The following is an 11,828-nucleotide window of genomic DNA, read 5'->3' on the forward strand; positions in this document are numbered from 1 at the left end:
CATTCTTAAAGTCTACCCAGAAACTAAGCCTACTAGCCTACTTACCATATTTTTGATGTCTACTTAAAATATCTTTAATGCCTACTTATAATATACTTAATGCCCACCGAGTAAGTACTTAAGTATGTACAATATTTCTAAATGCCTACTTTTAATACTCTTAATGTCTACCAAGAAACTTATTCTATATTTTCCTTTTTGGGCCAGCTCAATTAGAAATGGTCTCTCAAAAAGACCGTCTCTCATAAAAATCTGCGTATGATTAATCTATGTTTCTAATTGATCGCTTTAAAATTGTCAATGATCACTTTTAAAATATTCATTGAGCTTTTTATAAATAATTATTATAATTCATATTGTGCATTTGGAAAAATCAAATGTAAAATATTTGCTATGTAAAATTAGAATATTTAAAATTCCTACTTTAAAATTAAACCACTTCTCTCCAATCAAAATAAAAATCTAAAAAATTTGCAGCAAGTCTTCTATATAAGACCGTCTCATCGTGAGACGGGTACATGCAAGCAACCCAATTAATGATGTTTTGTTAAAAAACAACTAATTAAGTTAAAAACAGTTTTTTTGTTCAGTTTTTTTATTGGGCTAGCTCATATTAAGTAGTCTCACGACGAACAGTCTTAAAAAAAAAATTGACAAAAATTTGTCTTATTTTACATAAAAAATATTTGATTTATAAAAACTAAAACTTCTAAAATTATCCATTCAAATTAAAATCCTTCAACATTTCCCTCCAAAATAATATTAGTTTTTTTTTCTTAATTCAAATGAAAAATATTTGATATATATAATTAAATCCTCCACAATTCTTCCAAAAATAAAGTTCAAAAATAAGTTTTCATTTCAAAAATGTCGTAATTATAGTCATCAATCCACTATTCCACAAAAACTATTAACCATACAACCAAAAAAGTACCTTTACTCGAGGCGCATTCACAACAAACTAAGCTTTGACAAATTGCAAGTCACAGTCTCAGAGTCTATTCATACATCATAACTGACACTAGTAATTCTCATGAAGGTTCTTACAGGAGATTCTAATTTGTAACCATGAATAACCCAACCAAATGTATGTATACAATATAATTTGTATGATTTAGGAATGCGTTCAACATACCCTCTATGATAAAACGCCACAACCAAATATAGAAACACCACTATAATAGCCGCAGGCAACTCCAATGTCGAAGATGATTTCCGTCTTCTTTAAGGGCGGTGAAAGCACCCGAAAGCATCTTGAAAACATTAATTAAGAGGCTTGAAGTCGATGCAAATGAAAATGACAAACATCAAGAACACTGTATAGTGAAAGCTTTTTCGGGGTTCTTAGGATCGATTTCTGAGTGATGAGGGAAATCAAAAGGCATATCTTGAGCATTTAGGCCGGCCTCAGTAAAGACTTGGATCACCTCTTGGTACACAACTGCATTGCCCTCGGGTGTTAAGTGCAACCCGTCGCTGTCAATAGGAGAAATGACGAACATCAAGCGTTTTATTCGATTAGATAAAAACTGAATCTTTTACAAAAAAACGAACCTCAAGTATTTTTTTTGCCAGCCCTTGGTTTGTTGCATCTTGGACCATAAATCAATGGAGGAAACGCCCAACTCCTTGGCTAATGAAAGACACTGATTAGCATATACTCCTGCAACTTCGTTTGTCCTTTCAGGTTGTTTCATTGCTTTTTCACCGTACACTGACCTAGCAGAACAAGTATAAGGGCTATTTTTAGCCTTCTCAAATACTTACATGACCGAAATGTTTGAACTATCTTAGGGACTAGTATGATAAAACTACAACCGAAACATATAATAGAGAAAATTGTATGGTCTACCAGTTTATCTTGAAAATCAATGATTATTTCTGTAAAACTTGATCAAGACACTTATGCACTATAGTTGGATAGAAAGAAATGGAGAGAAAGGAAGGGAAGAGAAATAGAAGGATTGTGTTTCCGGAAAGGAATAGAAAGGAAGAACTTCTTCACTTTACTTCATATATAAAAAAGGTTTACAGACAAATCAGTTAAAAAGTGTTAGCTCAGATTAGGGTCTGAATAGCAGAATTTAATATTTAAGGCCCCTATTTATGGGGGCCCTAGGCGGTCGGCTACCCCGGATACCCTAAGAACCGGCCTTAATTTTAACAACTCAAATCCTTCCACCATTGGAAATATTTGGAAGGAAAACACACCACTCTTCTCCCCGACCCTCCCTTCCCTTCCCTCTCCCCTCATTATATCCAAACATTGTGTTACGGTCTGTTCGGTTTCTATTGCAGTTTTTTGTTTTCTATTTTAAAATTCTTCTCTTGTTAAAACGGCAATAAAAACACTCAAACTTATCAAAAAAGTTTGATAGATTCTCCATATCGGAAAACAAAGTAAGATTTATTTCATTTGAAGTTCGTAAAATACAAATCGACCATATAACACTTTATAAGTTAAGACATATGATCAAAGGGAGTTCATGGGGCTTAATAAGAAACGAAAAAGAAAGACAAAGTTGTTTCTCTGTCTTTCTTTCATTTTATTATCTGGATGTAAAACTATATCAGCTGATTATTGCCCATGTTTCAAAACACTGTCTGCGTGCATTTTATTTGATTGATTTGAGGATGAAAACTCAACAGACATAGAATGAACAAGGAGGATTATTGATGCACCATTTGTACAGAACTGGGAACAAGACTCGCTGCAATAGTGAACTTTCCCACCACTGACGATGATGAGCAGCCAAAAATGGAGGACAGTATGATGGAGATGCAAAAGGAAATGACTAACGGCATCAGATTCACTCAGTGCAAAAATACAGATTCAGTAACGGCCGCAAAACGGATTTTGGGTTAATGCAGCCTATAATTTGGTCATAGTGTTATGCCGGCGGCTGGGAAGACACCACAGAAGGGTGGAAGCAGCGGCTGTCAGGGGGCAGATGGAGGCTGTTCAGTTGCACAGTACACACAAGGAGGAAGCAGTAATTCAAAGAAGAGATTGAAGGAAGGATTGATATATTAATTAATCAAGCACTTCGAGTAGCTTGCACTCTAAAATAGCCAAAGGCATTACCCATCCAAACACATTACAATCCCATAGCATATATAATACTTTACTCATCCATGTCTCTAAAAACAGCAAAATACTACTAAGGTACTAACACTACTAAATAAGAAAACAGTTTCCCACTAACTTCATGTTATCCTTGCTTTGTCCTTCTTATACCCTTCTTAGAATAAGTGCTCAGCTGTGGTCCCCCCCTCTTGATTCATTACATTACCCCTGCCAAGAGACTCCCCTTGTTCCCAAGGTGAAAATCTGGAAATTGCATATTGATGGTCTGATATTCTTCCCAAGTGGCTTCCGAATCGGGTAAATCTTTCCATTGGATGAGCACTTCCTTACCCTCTTCTTGCCTATTCTGTTTGTGTCTCACCAATCTCAAATTCACTGCTCGTCTTTTCAAATCAGCTGCCAACTTCATCTTTTGTTGTGCTCTCATCAGATTGGTTCGCAACTCCTAAATCATGGCGTCCCTCTCTTGTAGTAGTTGCTCCAAACTGTCCACCCCTGTAGACCCCCTTCCAAAGCGAATGACGGGCGGAGGAGTCCTACCGTAGAGAGCCTGAAATGGAGTGTGTTTGGTGGACTGGTGAGGGGAGGTATTGTAACAGAATTCCGCCCAATGCAACCACTTGGCCGATTGAAGGGGCTGCCCGTTTATGACGCATCAAAAATATGTCTCCATAACTTGATTCACTATCTCAAACTGACCGTTCGTTTGAGGATGGTATGCGGTACTGCGTAACAACGTGGTCTCTTGAAGACGGAATAATTCCTTCCAGAATATGCTCATGAAGACCTTAACCTGATCAGATACAATAGATAAAGGGAACCCACGCAGATGAATGACCTCCTTTATGAACCTGGCAGCTACAGAAAAAAGTCGTAAAGGGGTGTTTGAGGCCAATGAAATGAGTGTACTTAGTGAGCCGATCGACCACTACCAGAACTGTAGCATATCCCTCTGATCTTGGCAAAGCTTCCACAAATCCATGGTGATTCATCCCATACCTGGGTTGGAATTGGCAAGGGTTGGAGCCCGATGGGTGTTGGTGAGAAGTCTTCCGTTGGCAAGTAGCACAGGAGCAAGCATACTGGGTGATGTGGCTTCTCATCCCAACCCAAAACCAGCCCTGAGGTAAGTCTTGAGCTCTTTGTCGTGTCTAGGGGTGTTCAATGGACCAGGCCCCCACTTTGAGCCCTTATCCGACTCATTTTTAGAAGGGCTTTGTAAGGACCGAGGTGAAAACGGGTTGGGCCAAGAACGGGCACTACTATAATTAAAATGAAGCGGACTATAGAAGGGCTCAATAAGGGTCGAAAACGGGCCTTTGTAAATACCATGAGCGGAACACAGAGTTTTGACATGTGAAGCACGGGAGCACTAGTGATTGCCTCCTTAAGTCTAAGGAAAGCCTTTGTAGCCTCATTGGTCCAACCACATCAATCCCTCTTGAGCTGATATGTGAGAGGGAAGGCAATCTGAGCATAGCCCTGCATGAGTCAGCCCTAGAAAACCTGAGTTCTTTCAATTTCTTCATAGCTTTGATCTTTTCCTGGTTAGCCATTATCCCCTCGCTAGATATGATGTGCCCTAACTAAGCCCCCTTGTTCTTCCCTATCTCACACTTCTTGCCATTGGCATACAATTGATGGCCTGCTAACAATTCTAGCACAAGGCCTAAATGTAGGAGGTGCAGCTCCTTGTTCTCACTATAGATCAGTATACATCAAATATCACCAACACAAACTTCCTCAAATACGGTTTGAACACATCATTCATTAGTGACTAGAAGGTAGCTGGAGCATTGGTGAGCCCAAACAACATCACTAAGAACTCATAATGACCCTCATGTGTCCTAAAATTTTTTGCCCCATGTAACTCATCAAGAAGCTCATCAATTACAGGAATGGGGTATTTGTCACTATGTCACGGTTCAGGGCTTGGTAATTAACAAAGAAACGCCAAGATCCATTTTTCTTTTAAACTAGCAAAACAGGACTAGAAAAAAAACTAATAGAAGGTTTGATGATACCTGCTTCTAGCATGTCGCTCACTAGCCTTTCGATCTCATCCTTCTGAAACTTGGGATAACGATAAGATCAAATGCTAATCGGATTGGTTCCCTCCTTCAAGATAACCTGATGGGACTTCTATCGAATTGGAGGTAGCCCGTCGAGCATTTGGAACACCTGCTCGTATTAATTTTCGATAACCAATATTCGGTCCAACTATTGGGTAATTCAGATTAATTGCACCAAATGGCCCGAGTCAGTGACCTGTAAAGAAATGAAGGGGTCCAACTCTTAAAGGCCACGAATACTAGACATTCGAATTGTCGATAACCAATACAAGACTTGACTCGGATATTCTAAATACTAAGCGATTTCTCGTATTCTGAACTATATAATGGGTCCTGTGGCTGCTATTCCCACCAACACCCCGTAGAGGGGCGACGATACAGCAAAAATGTTGTGTAATCACACTCTCGCATATTACCATCAGTACCCCGTAGAGCAAGCCCCTGTGGCTGCTGGCTTTCACATAGACCTAGACGAGGAGGAGAATGAGGATGAAGAGGAGGAAGACTATGTTCCCTCTAAGGAACAAGTGCATAGGGATCCTAGTCCCACTATTGATTCCAGTCCCAACTGGTATCAACAGTATGATGAGAGGTTCTCCAATTTTATTGAACAGGTTTGATTTGCTCGAGGACTAGCAAAGGTTAAGCATGGGGGAGTTTGGTAAGTGCAATTATTTGCACTATTGCGATTGTTTATATGCTCCTTTTTGGTTGTTTAGTGGTGTTTTAGGGTCGTTTTTATTGGTGCCTGGTGCCTTTTTATGGCAACCGACTCGGCGGAAGGTCATTTCAACCCAGTTCTTTTTGCAGCGCGTTTTCTTTCGGTTTTCTCATGAGGATTTAGGTTAATTTTCCTCTTTAATATAAATAGCCCCTTCATTTCTGATTAGGGTTTCTCTCTTCTTCTCCTTTTCCATCAACTCAGACTACTTTTACTCCATTCTTAGTATTTTTGCTTGGGAATTCATCCCTTAATTTTAGTTCTTCATTAAGTCTACCATTAATCATTCCTTGGAGTATCATAAGTTTTTCTTAGTATTTAATTTCCTTTGTTTTAATTTCCTTGTATTAGTTTAATTTTCCATTAATGAACCTTGATGATTGTCATTAATCATCCTTTAATAAAAATTAGTTTTGTTCTTCATTTATTGCTCTTGGTTTCAATTGTTGTGTTTTTTGGCATTTAATTATTGCTTCTTTTGTAATTTTCATTATTATCATACTTATTCATGTCTAGCATCATTTTAGGGTTTGTTTTTATTGCTTTCACCATAAATAGTGAGTAGATCCATTTTCTAAGTTTAGGGTTTGAACCTATAATTCAAGTATGATTTGATGATTGAAAGTGTCTATGAAACTATAATCAAAGTGGTTAAATTGTGCTAATAACTTTAAATTAAATATGTTTTGTTGAACTAGTCAATAGAACTAGCGTGTGAGATTATGATCAACTTTGCTTTATGGTAAATTTTAGTTAAATTCTTATTAATTCGTTCTATAAAACTAGCGTATGAGAATTGAATTAATAGGGTCTAAATCTAATAGTTAATCAAAAAAGCGAGAGTTTGAGATTAACAAGATCATATTTAACCACGTAATTAATCTGACATTTCATAGACACTAATGAGAGTTTAATCATACTAGAATTTAAGGGATTCCTAACACCCTAGATCTTTTCATCAAACAGTTTAAACCCATATATTCATTGCATTATTAGTTTGTTAGACAAAAATCAATCAACCATTTTTTCTCTTCAAACAATATTTTTAGTGGAGATCAGCAAGTTTCTTGTCCTAGCTTCCTTTTGTTCGATCTGCGACTACAAGTACACCGTGCGCTCGCGGTTAAATTAAAATTTGCACATCATTCAGATTGTCTTAAAATTCACATTATACAAATTCAGTTAGTTGGAGTTCATTGTGACCTCTATCAAATTGAACTCCAACCTTTAATATGATCATTATTAGCTTCCTTCAAGGATTCAACATACTATTATAACCTCCTAGAAAGTAATGTCATTCATCAAAGTTAAAGGTAAATGATGCTGAATCAAACTTTAATGCTGAGACATAACCAAAACCAAAATATTAAGACATTATGCAATTGAATAAAGCATTAATAATCTTATTTTGTCTAAGTAAGCTAATAAAAGGATAGTAACCTTGTTCTTAAGCTAGATTAAATCACAAGAAAAGAAGAGAAGGCAAGATAACTCTTCCTGTTGGCCACAAAGAGGACACACACTATGAGAGATGATGCCCATTATTCTGAGTACGTCGCTGGTTTTAAGCCTCCCTCGAATAGCCACCCAGCTTTTAAGAGGAAGCTTAGGGAAGGAAATTTTGTTTCAAATACTTCTACCCCATTGCACTGAATTAGACATAGGAGATATGCCCTAATAAATTTTATTAAAACTATACTTGGTCTGCGCCTGGTGATGTTGAAAACCAAGGCATTTGAACTGCTCTTATTCACAAACTAATATCTTAAACTTTTTTCATCATCACAATCATCAACTATGTTCTCAAATGTTTCGATGCATCCTGTCATTACCTTTGTATCAACTATCAAGATAAGGAGCCTTCCTCATGTAATCCCCAAGGGTTACAAGATCAATTTTATCATAAATCGAGGAGTTTTCGCAAAACACGAACAATGCAAGGGGTTTGAATTTATATGAAACTGCAGGTCCCAAGGGATACATGTAGAAGAATTTTAATCTTCATAAAATGGTAATAATAGGCTGCATCAAATCGTTTTTGAGCATAGCTAAAGATAATAGTTTGAGAGATTAGTTTGCAGAATTTCGGTTAAAGAGAAATATACACTCAATGCCACAAGCCTAGATAGATGGTGTGACTAAGGATGCTATTGATTGGTGGCTCATTTATGGATCAGAAACTGTAGATTTAGCAGTGGTGATTAAGAAAGTATTAGCCCAACAACTATAAGCTATGATTTTGGGAGGGCTTAGAACGTGTGCAAATGCTCTCACTTTATAGAAGAATATATTGAGTAGTTTAGAGGTGTGTATATTAGTGTATATGCATGATAATCTTCGTTATTGCACAAATAATGACCCTAAAAGTACACCAAGTACCCCCTGCCCAAACTGAAAATCATCCCACTAATGAATTATTAAATTAAATCCGCACATATACGAAGTGAATTCTATATTAAGTAACACCGCTTTGAAGGACATGTTTTCCTAGTAAAAAAGTACAAAGCGAATTCTAAATTAGGCAACACTAATTTAAAGGGACAAATAATTCTCAATGAACATCAAAACAATGTCCAGTCCCCATACAATTATACATATCATTTCAAAGAGAAAGAACCTCAGTTACAACCTCCTTCTAAAGTCAACAAGCCAAGGGGAAAAATCAATAAATAATCTCACAAGTGACAAGACAATGACTAGAGAATGTTCCACAAATTTCCAAGTCGATAAGTTGTAAAAATCAAGATCCCTACTTCTAATAATAAATCAAAAATAGCCAATATGCTAAAGTGAAAGGGGCAGCATTCAAAGTTGATGTAGGTACTCCATGACATCAAGTCATCAACGAACATGTATCCAACTAAAAAACTTCAAAAATATGAAAAATTACAATGTTTAGTGAGCTAGAAGGAGACTTACTGTGCATATTCCATGCGGCCTTCTTCATCGATAGGTGGAGGAGTTATAAGCACCACAAACATGTTGGGAGAACATTTCTGCAATTCATAGGGCCAAGAGGTAAGAATTTTAAATCTCTAATCATGAATATTAGATGGATCAATAAACTTTTAAGCGGGTGAATTATATAGCATGAAAAAGTAGGTCAAGGAGAAGTTTAAATATCTTTGGAAATGAAGCAATTTCTTGAGAAGTTTAGAAGAACGAATCAGGAATTGAAAAAATCAAATCATGATCAGTGTTTAGACTATTTTTGGGTCATGTTAAGTGCATTGCGAACATAAAAAGTGAATTAGCTGGTATATTATGTTAAAGTGGTAGAAACACAAACACCTTCTTTTACACCATCCTAGAGACAAAGAAAAAGTGTCATTTGTACAGTTCTGCTAAGTATTTAGTAATCTAAGTTCTAACCTATCAAGCAAAATACAATAACCAGTCAACTTCACATATAAGTTCAAAATGTAGTAATGGTTTAAACAAAAAGTCTGAGTTCTTTTAAAAATCCAAGACGACCATCATATAAAGAAATCTTGAACTATAAAAATAAGAAAACCAACTTGCAACAAAAAAAGCATCATCAAACAGAGAAGAGAAAGGAAGACCTTCAAGTGGAGAACCATCTTTCTAAGGTTCTCCTTGTATTCCTCTCTAGGAACATGTTGTCTTTCACTATTCCTCCCAAGTAACGCTGCATCATTAGCTCCGAAGAAAATGGTGGCGGCAATAGGAGGATCCGCAAATCCCTGTGGGAATTCAAGGTAAAAGAGTTAATTGGTTAATTAAGCCCCCTCAATCTAGATGGCTCACGCCCCCTCCAATCATCATTGAAGGTTTGGTTCCTACATATCTCACTCCAACTTCAACTATTCTAGGTCAGGTTCAACACTTTGATCAAACCTTAGAACAACTCCTTTCTTCAAGTCCATTTAACATAGATTAATATCTAATTTTTCAAAAATAAGTCCAGAAGTTAACATTTTATTCCGGTTGAATGACAAGTATAAAAACATATGTGCCAATTCTGTATAAAAATAATTAACATATCAAAATAGGCGTACAAAAAAGCATTGGTCGACATATAAGCCTACATCCACCCCCTTTGCTTTCCTATAAACTTTAAAGTCATTATTTTGTTAAAATCATCTTTTGTTATCTTAATTTCTTTTTGCATTCCTCCATTTTCTACTATAATCCTTCATAACTTGTCCCCTTTTTTTGTTTCCTCTTTTCTACTCTAATCCTTCACAATCACAACCCATGTTCCATGAAATTTTTTTTGTTTTTGCATTTTCCTTGCACATATACTCTACAAGTTTTTTTTTTATGGCCCATCTTTTACTACCTTTTTCAATCTAACACATTTTGTTTTTTATGGCCTATCTTAGACTACCTTTCTATTAATCATAGCTTAAATATTGGCCGACATAACCATCAATTATCTTTCCAAAAGAAAGAGTTAAACTCATAATCTTTTACCATCAATTATCCACCTCCAACAACTCCCACCATCACAAGTCCATTACTTTCCTATTTTTAATGGTTAAAATCAAAATTCAAATAAATATAAACATGAAAATAAAGTTTGATCTAAGAATATAAACTCAAATTTGAAAAATCAAAAAAGACGGAAAGATACCAGAGGGAAAATATGATGCAAAAGAAACAATGCCCATCTTGTGTTGTACCCACCATAGCCTCGATTCAGTATATCAGCCTAAAAATAATTCAATAAAATTGGATAATTAAGGAAATCTGACAGTAAAATAAAGAATTTAGGGATCAGGAAAATGTGAAAAAAAAAGAAGGGAAAGAGAGAACCTTGCGGGAGAAATTATCAGCAAGAGCAGCACCCCAACCAGAATCTCTGAAGGATTGTTGGGTTATGGAGTCTCCGAACAATGCAATCTGCGGCCTTATTCCCTTCATTTTTTTGGTTCTCACCACAGCACTCCCACAGTCACAGTCACAGTCACAGTCACACAATATAACTTTGAGTTTATTGGATCCTTGATGTTTCTTCTTTAAAGAATATTTTAATTAGTAGTACTTAAATATCACTCCTTTTATTCTTATATGTTTTTGTCAAAAAAAATTTATAAATTTTAGCGTTAAATATTAATTATGATTTCTCATTAATCTATAAAAAAAGTATATTTATGTGGAATTTTGCTATTTTTACGTCTCAATTATACTTTCTAAATATCAAATTTGTAGAATTTTTAAAATCTTACAATTTAAATTATTTGATTTTAAAGTTTGCATTTGGGATATGCGAAAAAAATGAATGAAAGAACATTTGAAAATAGAGGGAGTATTTTTATTAGTATTAGTTATTATTATCAACTCGTTTGTATGGGACTGTAAAAATTCATATAATTATCAATTTTATGATTGTAAATAATTGCAAGTGATAACTTTAAGGTTATAAATGATTAAACTTTAAGCTTATAAATAATTACTTTAAGATAGTAAAAATATATTGGGTTAACCTGATGATGACAGTCCCACCGCCTCATTAGAGAATTTGTGTATTAATATTATTGTAGCTTGATCACTTCATACTAGGTTAGATTAAATCATATTAGATTAAATCATAAGTTGAACTATATCAGATTTGGGGTTGTTTGGCAAACGGCTGAAAGATGATAGACTTGTAGCTGATAATATTTCAGTGGCTGATTTGACCAGCTAATTTTATTAGAAGATTTGACCAACTGATTCTGAACCCCCTGCTATGAGTAGCTTGTATAAAAACAGCTTATTGATAACAATAAATTGTTTCAACCAACTAATTTACCAAATATTGGAATTGCCTAGTTTGACCACCCAACTCTATAATTGCAAGCTAAAATAGCCAAATAAGTTATTTTGCCAAACACACCCATGATCTTACTTCTTATTCTTATTACATATTTTAACTAGTCTGAATAAAAACAGTTTAGTCATAACAATAAGCTGCTTCAACCAACTAATTTACCAAATATTA

General features: G+C 35.5%; 1 protein-coding gene across 1 annotated transcript; it reads right to left on the reverse strand.

Moving 5' to 3' along the window:
• Window positions 1–950: 950 nt before the first annotated feature.
• Window positions 951–10,849, reverse strand: LOC130824023 (GDSL esterase/lipase At5g62930). The gene is made up of 6 exons (XM_057688889.1): window positions 10,661–10,849; window positions 10,479–10,556; window positions 9,445–9,585; window positions 8,801–8,877; window positions 1,555–1,719; window positions 951–1,476 (listed from the first exon to the last, which is right to left on the reverse strand). The coding sequence occupies exons 1-6, from the start codon at window positions 10,766–10,768 to the stop codon at window positions 1,308–1,310; spliced, it is 738 nt and encodes a 245-aa protein (XP_057544872.1). The 5' UTR covers window positions 10,769–10,849; the 3' UTR covers window positions 951–1,307.
• Window positions 10,850–11,828: the final 979 nt, after the last annotated feature.

Source organism: Amaranthus tricolor, chromosome 9 (genome assembly GCF_026212465.1).
Source record: "Amaranthus tricolor cultivar Red isolate AtriRed21 chromosome 9, ASM2621246v1, whole genome shotgun sequence".
Taxonomy (NCBI): Eukaryota; Viridiplantae; Streptophyta; class Magnoliopsida; order Caryophyllales; family Amaranthaceae; genus Amaranthus; species Amaranthus tricolor.